The sequence below is a fragment of the Desmodus rotundus genome, chromosome 7 (assembly GCF_022682495.2).
Source record: "Desmodus rotundus isolate HL8 chromosome 7, HLdesRot8A.1, whole genome shotgun sequence".
NCBI lineage: Eukaryota > Metazoa > Chordata > Mammalia > Chiroptera > Phyllostomidae > Desmodus > Desmodus rotundus.
This window is the reverse complement of record NC_071393.1, coordinates 93,126,408-93,139,357: the sequence shown is the minus strand read 5'-3', so window position 1 is coordinate 93,139,357 and position 12,950 is coordinate 93,126,408. Positions and strand designations below refer to the sequence as shown.

Genomic DNA, 12,950 nt, shown 5'->3' with positions numbered 1-12,950 from the left:
GAGTAATCTTGGATGGAGGTCCTTGCTTTCCATGACTTTGAATACTTGTTTCCAGCCCCTTCTTGCCTGCAAGGTTTCTTTTGAGAAGTCAGCTGATAGTCTTATGGGAACTTCTTTGTAGGTAACTATATCCTTTTCTCTTGCTGCTTTTAAGATTCTCTCATCTTTTACCTTGAGTAATGTAATTATGAGGTGCCTTGGTGTGTGCTTCCTTGGGTCCAATTATTTTGGGACTCTCTGAGCTTCCTGGACTTCCTGGAAGTCTATTTCCTTTGCCAGATTGGGGAAGTTCTTCATTATTTTTTCAAGTAAGTTTTCAATTTCTTGACCTCCCTATTCTACTTCCGGTGTCCCTATCATTTGGATGTTGGAATGTTTAAAGTTCTCCTGGAGGTTCCTAAACCTCTCTTCATTTTTTTTAATTCTTGTTTATTCATTCTGTTCTGGTTGAATGTTTATTTCTTCCTTCTGCTGACTCCTGGTTTCCTTCCCTTCATTGTTGATTCCCTGTATTATTTCTTAATTTCACTTTGCATAGTCTCCACTTTTTCCTCTAGTTTTTGACCATACTCAGCCATTTCTGTGAGGATCCTGGTTACCAGTGTTTTGAACTCTGCATCTGATAGGTTGGCTATTTCTTCCTTGCTTAGTTCTATTTTTAGAGCTTTGATCTGTTCCTTCATTTGGGTCCTATTTTTTGGTCTCATGTGCCTATTATGTTTGAAAGGACAGAGCCTTAAGTATTCACCAGGGCAGGGCAACCCACATCTCTGCGTTGTGGCACTCTGTAGGGGAGGAGTCAGAGAGGGAACAATGCCGCTTGATTAGCTCTCACCCTGCTTTCAGTCACTTCCCTGCTACCCACAAGTAAACTGGGCCCTTCTGGTGCTGATTCCCAGGTGGGTGGATTTACGTACGTTGCAGGGCCCTATCGGTCTCTCCAATGAACTGTCCTATGAGGCTAGGAGTTTCTCCCGCCACAACCCCACAGATTATTACAGTCAGAGGTTTTGAGGCTTGCATTTGCCAGGCCGGAACCCTGGGTTATGCAGTCTGTCTCCCTCCCCAGTTGTTCCTCCTGGTGTATCCACGTGTCCTCTCCACCCCAGCTGCCTGTCTCCGCCCCTCCTACCGGTCTGGATGAATGTTTCTTCTTTAACTCCTTGGTTGTTGGACTTCCATACAGTTCAATTTTCTGGCAGTTCTGGTTCTTTTCTGTTTTTAAATTTGTTGTTGTTCTTCTTTTGGCTGTGCGAGGAGGCAAAGTTTATCTACCTACACCTCCATCTTGGCCAGAAGTTAACCAGACTTGAATTTTAATTTTTTTACCAAATTGTAATTAATATAAAATGTTTTGTTAAGGTTGTTTTTATTTCCTTCTAGACTTTTTCTATCCACATATAAACAGAATTTGAATCAATTTCTATGATCAGTTTTCATAAACATTCTTTAGAAACACAGTATTTAGACACAAGGTTATTTATGACACTATTAAATCTATGAAAAATTCTGAATAATATAAACACCAATAACAGGAAGATGGTTAATCAAATTATTTTACATTAATATAAAATTTTACTTAACAACTGAAGCAATATAAAATATTTTCCACTAAACATAACTTTATGGTTTGGGGGAAAATATATTTCATTTTTATCACATCACATAAGATGTACCGCAATGCATGTGGTGGGTGCATGTCATTTCTAGTATTATAGTCGTACATAAGCAGATCATCAGTCTAGTTTGTGTTAACAGAACGTTCAGTTACAATTGTTTTTCTAAGCAATGATGCAGCACGGTAATGTGTTTAAGTGAATATTTTATGCAGACAGCCTGAGTTACAGTAATACTTATGTAAATCACAATTGGTAGTAAAATTGAAATACTATGACAACTATTTTCCTGGCTTAAAAATTAAGAATGAAAGAATTTAACTTTCAAATGAAGGCACAGTAATGAGGCGGAATTAAATGCAGAAGGTATGTCACAAATTTTACAAAGAATGGCAATTATGATTTGCTATAGCAGAGTAAAATAAATCAGTTCTGTAAAAACAAGATGTAAGATGATAAACAATACTAAGAGTCATTTTCAGCAAATGTATATTAATTTAGTAAGAAGTTGTGTCACAAAAGACAAAAATAATCAATGAAACTAGTCACAGTTGATGACATCATAATGAAATGTACATTTTTAAATGATTATTGAAGGACCTGAGCTTGTAATTTTGGCCACCTATAAAATGGCTTGAATTCTTCTGTGACAGAAGAAAGAAAAACATTTTTAGATGGAAAGATAAAAAAATAAATTATTATTTCAGTTAAGGTAATTATGTTTAAAAATTTGAGGAAAAATTTATAAAGGATAATTTACAAAAAGGGAAAGATCGTCAATTGACTCACCAAGCAACTGTCAGTAAATAAAAGATCTTCTAAAAATACTAAAGATCAAGTCAACCTCTGAAAAGTTGTCAGTACTTTTATTTTTAGCTGTAGATGAGTTTTACAATACAGGAGACACTGGCCAGTTAATACTTTGGGTGTGTCTTGCCTCAAATAACTCCAAATGTACAAAGAAATGTCTTCGTCCACTTGCAAACTTTAGAAATAATCAATTTCGTGTTGTACCCATTTAAAAAATATATATTTATTGATTATGCTATTACAGTTGTCCCATTCCCCCCCCAACTCCACTCCATCCTGCCCACCCCCTCCCTCCCACATTCCCCCCCTATAGTTCATGTCCATGGGTCATGTATATAAGTTCTTTGGCTTCTACATTTCCTACACTATTCTTACCCCCCCCCCGTCTATTTTCTACCTACCATTTATGCTACTTATTCTCTGTACCTTTCCCCCCTCTCCCCCTCCCACTCCCCTATTGACAACCCTCCATGTGATCTCCATTTCTGTGGTTCTGTTTCTGTTCTAGTTGTTTGCCTAGTTTTCTTTTGTTTTGGTTTTAGGTGTGGTCGTTAATAACTGTGAGTTTGCTGTCATTTTTACTGTTCATATTTTTGATCTTCTTTTTCTTAGGTAACTCCCTTTAACATTTCATATAATAAGGGCTTGGTGATGATGAACTTCTTTAACTTGACCTTATCTGAGAAGCACTTTATTTTCTCTTCCATTCTAAATGATAGCTTTGCTGGATACAGTAATCTTGGATGTAGGTCCTTGCGTTTAATCTTGGGTAATGTAATTATGACGTGCCTTGGTGTGTTCCTCCTTGGGTCTAGCTTCTTTGGAACTCTCTGAGCTTCCTGGACTTCCTGGAAGTCTGTTTCCTTTGCCAGATTAGGGAAGTTCTCCTTCATTATTTGTTCAAATAAGTTTTCAATTTTTTGTTCTTCCTCTTCTCCTGGCACCCCTATAATTCGGATGTTGGAACGTTTCAAGATGTCCTGGAGGTTCCTAAGCCTCTCCTCATTTTTCCGAGTTCTTGTTTCTTCATTCTTTTCTGGTTGGATGTTTGTTTCTTCCTTCTGGTCCACACCATTGATCTGAGTCCCAGTTTCCTTCGCATCACTATTGGTTCCCTGTACATTTTCCTTTGTTTCTATTTGCATAGGCTTCATTTTTTCATCTACTTTTCGAACAGATTCAACCAATTCTGTGAGCATATTGATAACCAGTGCTTTGAACTGTGCATCCGATAGGTTGGCTATCTCTTTCTCGCTTAGTTGTATTTTTTCTGGAGCTTTGAAGTGTTCTGTCATTTGGGCCATTTTTTTTTTTCTTTTTTTGTCTTGGCGCGTCTGTTACTTTAAGGGGCGGAGCCTTAGGTGTTCCCCGGGGCGGGGTAACGCTGGTTGCTGTGCTGTGACGCTGTACGTGGGGGAGGGGCCCAGAGGGAGCAATGGCACCCGCTTCACTCTCCTCCGGATTTCAATCTTCCACTCCAATACCCACAATCAAACTGGGCTCCTCTGGTGCTGGTTCCCGAGTGGGTGGGCTTGTGCATGCCCTAGGCCCCTGTGGGTCTCTCCAACGACCTCTTCCATGAGGCTGGGAGTCTCTCCTGCTGCCACCCCAACCCCCACGGGTGTTTTCAATCAAAGGTTTGAGGCTTTATTTCCCTGAGCTGTAGCCCTGGGTTGTGCGGTCTGCTTGGTCTCCGCCGTTCTTCCGGTTTATCTATGTTCGAATGTGGGGCTTCGGTGTGCTACCCACACTCTGTCTGCCCCACTCTCCGCCACTCTGAGTCCGGCCCTCTCGGTTTATCTGCACGAATGAGTGGCCGCAGGGTCTGCTAGTGCTCGGACTGCCTGCCCCATTCGTCCCACACTCCGCCAGTCTCGGTCCCGCCACAGCCACACAAGTCCTCTCCAACCCGGTGCCCGTCTCCGCCCCTCCTACCAGTCTGGATGAATGTTTATTTTCTATTTCCTTGGTGTTGGTCCCCCTTGCTGTTCGATTCTCTGTCAGTTCTGGCTGTGCGAGGAGGTGCAGTGTGTCTACCTACGCCGTCATCTTGGTTCTCCCCCTGTACCCATTTTTAAATCTTTTACATTTGTTACTTTTAGCTAGATAGGCAGAAGTTTTCTATCAAGACAGACAATGAGCCAGATATGTGAGATCAAAATCTGGACTTACTAGAATTATGTCCCTTATCTGTTCCTCTGCATGATAACATAGGGAAAATATGTGTGCTCTGAGGCAGACTGTACCATGGACGCAGTTACTGAAACTGTTCAGTATACGTGCGCAAACGCTATGAATCATCGCCAGTTTACAGAACTGCTGAAAGAAACAGAGGATAATGAATTTAATGACTGCATGGTTTTTGCCAATGTTTATTACTTGAGTCATAGAAGAGTTTTATAAAGATTTACTGTATTGCTAACTCTATCTAATACAAGATTTTCTTGAAACAAAGAAACATTTGGCAATATTCAAAGAGAAAACATCACAGTAAAATCCCCTCCTTCCTCCCTCCCTCTCTCTCTAAAAATAGCAATGAAAAAAAAAAAGTCCTCGGGTGAGGATTAGAAAAATAAGAAAATTCTAATTTTAGAAACACTTGTTTCCTTTCCTCCTATTTTTGCCCTCCATTACATATATCTCTTCTAATGCTAAAAGGCAAAACTAGTCTATGAAGAAGAAATCTTCTAATTATTTCTTCAAGCTCCTAATCAATTATTAAAAAATAAACTTCAAAACTGAGCATCTGCCAACCCCAATATATTTATACATGTTTATATTAATAAATTATATATGCAAGTAAATCTAAATTAACATGTACAGTATAAAGTTTTAGAAGTTGAACAAAAGTTGATGTAAAATATTTTAAAATGCCTTGCTATTCATATCATCTTCACACTATCACACTAAACCAGTATCTCCAAGTACAATAAACACATAAGGTGAGGTCTGACATTAAAGATAATGAATATCATTCATACTTCATATAATCCTTTAAACTTTTTGTCCAACTTATCAGACCTGATTAGTCTGTATTTTTATTAGATAGCCAATACTTTCACTTTATCATGATTTGAGGATCAGAATAGGAAAATCTGTCAGCTCGCCTTTTTCTTGTTCACCAGTATTTGCATCATTAGTATTATCAATACTTTACAGGATTAAAAAAATTTTTTAATGTGTGTCCACTTAGGAAGGATTGATTTGATAAAATTAAGATGTATAGAACTAGGCAGACAAAAGATGTAGTATCCTTCAAAATGCTAAAAGTGAGTAAGGATGAGGACACCATGCGTGAAACTGGTCCCAGACACTGTGTGTGTGGTTTATGGCCCACAACCATCTCATCTACAGGCCACTGGCACAAGTATATTAAACATTTGCTAAAGCTTTTAAAAAAATCCTCCTTTTGGTATTGATTTTTAGAGAAAAAGGAAGGGGTAGGGGGGAGGACAGAGAGAGAAACATCAATGTGAGAGAGAAACAGCCATCGGTTGCCTCCTATATGTGCCCCAACCAGGGATCGAACCCACAAGCTAGGTATGTGCCCTGACTGGGGATCCAAACTGCAACCTTTTCGTGTCCAGGAGGTTGCTCCAAACAAGTGAGCCACCTGGCCAGGGCTAAAGCTTTTTTTTTTTTTTTTAAACATCAAGAAGTTGTAATAAAGTTCTGATACTTTCTTCCCATACCTTCGAGTGCATTATCTTAGAGATCACCACACTAAAAACTAGGTTGTGTAGCACGCAACAGGTTCTCAGTGAGTGTTTGTTTACTGAATAAAACACATATGCTATTCTAATTTTTTTTGGATGTGCACATTACAGTTGAGGATTATCATGTCAATCAGACTCTCTCAAGTAAAAGTTCTGAAGGTAAAAATCCTGGGGGAAAAGGACTGCTTATAATATCAAGTTTTCTTCACAAAGGATTTATATCTTTGCTTGCATCTTTAACACATTTATTCCTAGATATAGTTGACAGTTTTTTTCATTACATGGACTGTGTGTTTATTTGTTTGGTCATTTCCAGTTTTGACTGATGACTGCTAATGAAGAGAAAGATATTTGTTTTTGTATGTTTACCAGGTATAACTATTTCAAAATTTTTATTAATTCTAGTTGTTGTTTTTTACTAACCACCCCCACCTGGGGTTTTCTTGGCATTCTATTATATAATTTGAAAACAGAAATTATTTTTTCTTTTTTTTCCAACATCTCTGCCAATTATTTCATTTACTTACTGTCTTATTTCAATGGCTAGAACTGCTAAACCAATGTTTAATTACACAGAGTGACGGCCATGGAATTGATGAAAGGAAGAAGTATTTGTCTTGTTTCTGATTTAAATGAAAACGGCTTTAGTATTTCATCAATTAGTATACGTTTGCTTTCCTTTTTTGGGGAAAACTATCACATTTTAATAGTTCCCTTTTATTCCAATGTTAGTTTTTTAAAATTGTAAATGGTTTATTTATAAATGTATTTTTGATTCTAATGGTACAGTAATCTGAGGTTTCCTTTAATAATAAATATGTTGGCAGACTTCAGATATAATTAACTCAGTAATTATATGATTTTTGATACATCTCACTGGGTTACATTTTCTTTAAGTTATAATTATTTGCAACTATTTTAATTAGTGAAATTGACTTATTTTCTTTTTGGAATTTATATCAGATTTCTGTCTTAAGGTTTCAAAAGTTTCATAACATTAATATACTCAATGTTAAATTTTAATAGTTTGAGACTATACTGTCCAACATAATAGCTACCAGCCATATTAACTAAAACAAAATAGAACATTAAATTCCTCAGCCCCCTGGCCACTTTTAATTGCTGAACTACCACCATAGTGCATGGCACACACGTCACACCCAACACAGAAAAATCTCGTTATCTCTTTCTCGGCCTTAAATTCTAAGATTTTTTTTTCCATTCCTGTTATCAGCACTGTTCACACCACCCAAGTCACAAGGTTCCACATCACATTCTTAAAGAACTAAGAAAATACTTCTAAACCAAACCTTTCTTCACCCATATCAAATGAGAAGCAATCATCATACAAATGAACCTGATATTTTTATGCAACAAGAGAGAAAAAAAGTCCTTTAATCTACTGGCTACAAAGCTATCTTTATACAGGAAGTAGTGTATAATAGTAAAACAAACAAAAAACAACTTTTATGTAAAAAAGTACCCTTAAAAAGGGACAATGGCAGACCCATCGTTAAGTTTTAAATTCTTTTTCGTACCCTGGCATAATATTTTGTTATCTAAAGGCAAATCTGACCTCTAGTTTTATTACAAATAACAGATGTAGATATGAAAAAAAAAAACAAACCCCAAGCTGGTATTCCAGTAACTTCATCTATTTCAAGCCAAGAAAAGTTAAAATTCAAAAGAACTCTTTAGAAAGAAAGCTTATTTTTAAATTCTCCTTTATTACATTCTGATGTATTGCCATCAAATAAACCAATTTTAGAGAATCAGAAGAATACCTGCAGAGAATACCCACAACCTTTGTTAAAAGCAAATAAGTACCAGCTTTTATGTTTTCTGACCACCTCTTCTAAAAGGTTTTTTTAAACTTCAAAATACTGTTTTTAAATAAACAAAATTCTTCCTATTCTGTAATCTGTACACCACTGAAAAACTTGTTTGCAAATAGTTTCTAAAGATGGTCAACAAAAAAATTTCCCCCTTTTTATTTTCAATCACAACTGCCTTTGAAAACGATTTAGTATCAGTTGAAGCCTGCTAGTTAAGAACTTTATTCTTATTAGTTTTGATTAAAACTACTACTGTTACAGGTTTTCAAAATGTGAAATACAAGTCTTTTTTCTACACAAATGAGTTGACTCACATTTCATAATATTTCTTTGTTAGAAGTTCTTTAAAACATTATTTTGCCAGGATGGAAAAATTTTAGTAATTTAGTTTTAATATTCCTTTCACACTTTTGCATTATCAGGAATTCAGCTATTGTTGTGTTAAAGATCAAAGCGGACAAGACTATGTCAGACGTGAAAAATTATTTGTTCAGTATTTTAAATCTATTAACTCAGAATGTCTATCTACTTAAGATATCAAATAAAAGTTCCTAATTTTAATCTGTTTCTGTTTGATACAATAATGTGTACCATATACAATGCCATTTGTATTAACTAAAGGAGAGAAATTAGGGTGGGAGGGAAGAAAATATTAAACAACAGAACTGAACACTAGCCCTTGTGTGAAAATCTTGGTAAGATATTTACTGTTACTGAAAACTTCATTTACCTCTAGCTCAGTTAATGTGACTTCCTAAAGGAGTGGGTTTGTGTCAAATCAAAATTATTCCTTTTGGTGTTTCCTTCCCTCTTTTGAAATTTTATGCTGTTCCATTTGGTTAATATGTGCTTCTTCCAGACGCCCTGTTTATATCAGAAATAAAGGGAGCCGCTCTGCAAGGGTCTCCCTCTTGGGAGGTAAATGAAATAACTCACACATTCCTAATTTAGGTTTTCCTGGGGAAAGATGTTCTGTGGCCCAAGATGATCAGAGGACACAGTATTATAGACTTGGTATAACCTTGCCCATTCTGGGGAGATAGTTAACAGAATTCAATCTTTCTGACACATATTGCCTACTCGGTACCAGACACTGAGTACGGTGGAAGATACAAAGATATGACATATGGTTCCTGCAGCCCCAAGGACATTGACGAATAAATACCTAACATGCAGCAGGAAGGAGTATCTCAAGAACTATGAGTTTGGGAGAGATTACATCCAGCTACATTTGGAGCTGGGGGTGGGGGAGGGTCAGCTCAGCAACAATTTCATGAAGAACATGCACAGATAGGACAGGGCAGGGATTCTTGGAAAGGAAAGGATAGAGAAACTGTAAGCCTCAGAGCATGTTTCACTTCTTTAGAGCACAGAGCAGATGGGAAAGGTTTAACATTAGCTACAGTTAAAATACTGTGACTACCAGCACAATAATTAATAATTAAATAGGTTAAGCCCACTATACCAGTATTTTACCTCTAAAGCAAATCGTTTGGTCTAACCACAAGAAATTTATGTACAATGAAAACTTATAAACAGAAGTGTAATTACTAAAATGCTCTGGAAAATAACATACACACACACACCCATAGAGAAAAAATAAAGCTTTCTTGTTTGTTTCCTAATCACAGCGAGGTGTGGGGAAAATGTTCATTCGAACTCCAGCTTCATCAGTTTACAGCTAACACAGAGTCCTTTTAGGCTGCTTGTTTAATGCTACAGGGTGAATCCCTGGCATTTTGTTCTAAAACCCACAAATGAGACAGTAATGTGACCAGCTGCAGCTCCCTTCCTGCATTTCAGAAGCTCTGGGTGCCCACACACTTGCATCTCTGTGTAACTTCACACAAAAGACTGGCAATTGGCCAAGAAGCCTCCGCCATGGTGTATATTCCCCAGGGTTCAAGATTCGCCATTTAATTTCAATTCAGCCATAAAACATGTACTTAGCAAACCATACCCATATAAGACAAATTAAATTCAAATTCTATTTAATAAAGGTATGCCTCCAAAATGCAAAATATAAAGACATTAAAGTATATAATCTATATTTTTAAAGAGACCTATCATCGTAACTCCACTCTATTAACATATTTCTAAAATAATTCTTAAAATTTTCTCAGATTACTATTTCCTTATAATCTTACCGAAAGGAAGAAAACCCACAAGACACAGATTTAATGTATTTCTGAACTTCTCCATTAAGCATTTCATGCACAGTGCTAAACACCAAGATGAATGAATGTTTTAACATCTGGTACCTGGAAGCTGACATGACATACAACAATGAATGTGAGATAGATACCCCAAGAAAGATCTTATTTTCTGCTGTCTTTTGCACAGAAACACATGGTTCTGGCAATTAGGTAACTACATCATTCTAACACGTAAATTTCCTGAGGGAAAAGAGGAAAACACTTCAACAGCTTGGCTAATGCTTACCTTTCGTAGAAAGGAGTGTTTTACAAAAGCAAGTAACAATAAACTGAGCACTAGCCCTTCGTGAAAATCTTAGGAAGGTTTTCATCTTCATCTACCTCCAGCTTCTCTCTCATCCAGGTCTGGACATATTCCACACAAAGGACCACTGATGTGGTAATGATCTGAATGACTAAACCTTAAGATGTTTTATTCAATAGCCACAATTTAATCATGCTAAACCTGTCAAAAGTTAAAAGACTTAGGAAGCCAACCGACCTTTTTTCCTTCCTTTTGATGAACACCTTTCTACAATACAATTATCAACTAAAGATGATTTAGAAAGGATTAGCACACAACTTCAGTAGAAAGTATGAATCAAACATGATATTTGAACTTTAAAACCCCTTCCCTGCCTAGTACTTACCTTTATGTTACAGGTAAGGGCTATATAGCAAAAACAAACAAAAAAACAAAGAAACAAACCCTCCAAAGAAATCCTTTAGATGGCCTTTTTTCCCTCTGATGTCAAAAACCTTTTGAATTGGATGAATTGATTAAAACAAGTAAAGAATTATTCATCATAATTTACTAGTCGAGGAAAACTTGCTTCACGCCAAAGTTAAAACTGCAAAATACACCGAATTTCTGAGCATATCAAATGGATATGGACTGTTAAACATCACTGTAACCTGAATAACCTAGATCTAAATAGCAATAAAAGCAGATACTTGACTTTATTGTCATTTAAATGAAACATATATATTATGTTACAAAGAGAGAACGGGCCTTCCAATCTCCTCCTAAAGGATGTGATATTTTAAAAAAGAGCCACACGCAAAATTTCTGACATTTCTTTACAAGGAGTAGAACAGAACTGTGCTGGGAGAAGGGGGACTGTCTTAAGAATATGTAACAAATGTCTTAAGAATTTTTAAGAATATGTAACAAAATGTTAACTTGTACAGTGGAAACAGGTTTTTATTATATTCTTCCATTAAAAACAAAACAAGAAAAAAAGGAATTATAATGAACAACAACAAAGAAATAAATACTTTTCATTTTCCTGACACTTACTGGGACAGACAAGGAATTGGGCGGGAAAGAAGAGGAGACCTAGAAGTTGAAAGGAATGATGCAAAGTAAAATCTTAATGACTAGGACAGGCATTCCTCATGGCTCCAGTCCCCTGTGAATCCCAACAGAACTAAAAGGAGAAAAAAAGGGAGTAGCAACTGGCTTAGAAATTGGTGGGGGAGGGGAGCAAGGAAAATGAGAAAACACTTGCACACTCATAGTAAGGAATATTATTTCCAGGAAAACATTAATACTTACCAGTATGTACTGTAGCTACTACAATCCATACACACTGTGTGCTGAACTTTATCTTGTTTTTCTGATTTCTTATGGTTGGTTAAGGGTACTTGTGCATCTTCATAATGTTTTTTTGCATGGCCATTCACATACCTTACAAAAACCAAATGAAAATTTATTTTAATCTAAATATTGTTTTGAAAATTGTAGTAGGGGATGATGATATTGTAAAATTAGATGGTAAACAAATCAAAATGAGAAAGAATTCCTCCTTTTAACAACATTCAATCATTTAGTGATTAAGCAGAGTATTTAAAATATGCTCCCTTTTCTGCAAATATCACAGTCAGCTCTTAATTACATTATGTACAAGACTAGGGCAGGCAAGGAAAAAAATTCCCTATGCAAACCAGTTTCAATACTATTGGTATTATCATTTATCAACTCCTTTATTAATGCTTTTGCTATAGGTATTTTTTAAAGCTTTTGCTCAGACTGCTAACGCCCCAACTCAGGTTATTATCGAAGACAAGCTCTGTAAACTGAATTACTCAACCACTTCCCAAAGGGCCATATACTCTGCTTGGGTGTCTGCTTAAGATAAAAGAGAGTCAGATATGGAAACAGGATAATTTTCCATCGCTTTCTTGTCAATATGGCTTCAGATCTTTTATTCGAACATCTGAATAATCAGCTCCACTCATATCGAAACACATTTGTCTAGAAACAATCTAAACAAAACACAAATCATCTTAGGCTTATATAAACTGTTATTTCTCTACATGGACAGGATAATCAAAGGTTGACTACAGTCATAAAAATTTTGTAACACTTTCCAACTCAGCCTTAATAAATCATTGTATTACGGAAAACAGAATGAAACATTGTGAAACAAGAGTTCGTATGCACATAGTATGCGCCCAAGTTCATCCACACTTTCACCCACATATTGTGTACAATGTTGTTACTAACCACAACTGTAAAGACCCTCATAAAACAAAACCCCCCAGTTCCTAAAAAGCAGCTAACTAATATAAGGCAATGCCAACTTGAAAACTCTAAACGGTCAAAACAAATGTTGGTTAAATGGAACCAAAATAAACAGGCTCTGAGAGTTAAGGTGACAGTTCTGTCACAGGCACCTTAACTGTACCAGGAGCACCACTTACCTCAGGGAAAGAAAGACAGCTGTGGTAAGCAGGGAGGGCCCACGTCAAGCCCAGCCTTTCTACCCCACAAAG

General features: G+C 36.5%; 1 protein-coding gene across 2 annotated transcripts in view; it reads right to left on the bottom strand.

Moving 5' to 3' along the window:
* The window catches only part of USP3 (ubiquitin specific peptidase 3), a 93,599-nt gene that overhangs the window by 46,302 nt on the left and 34,347 nt on the right, over nt 1-12,950 (bottom strand). For both annotated transcript variants that reach the window (XM_024568124.4, XM_071221983.1), the window contains exon 3: nt 11,731-11,862. In XM_024568124.4, coding sequence (XP_024423892.1) covers nt 11,731-11,862 — 132 coding nt within the window. The remainder of the gene's footprint in view (nt 1-11,730; nt 11,863-12,950) is intronic.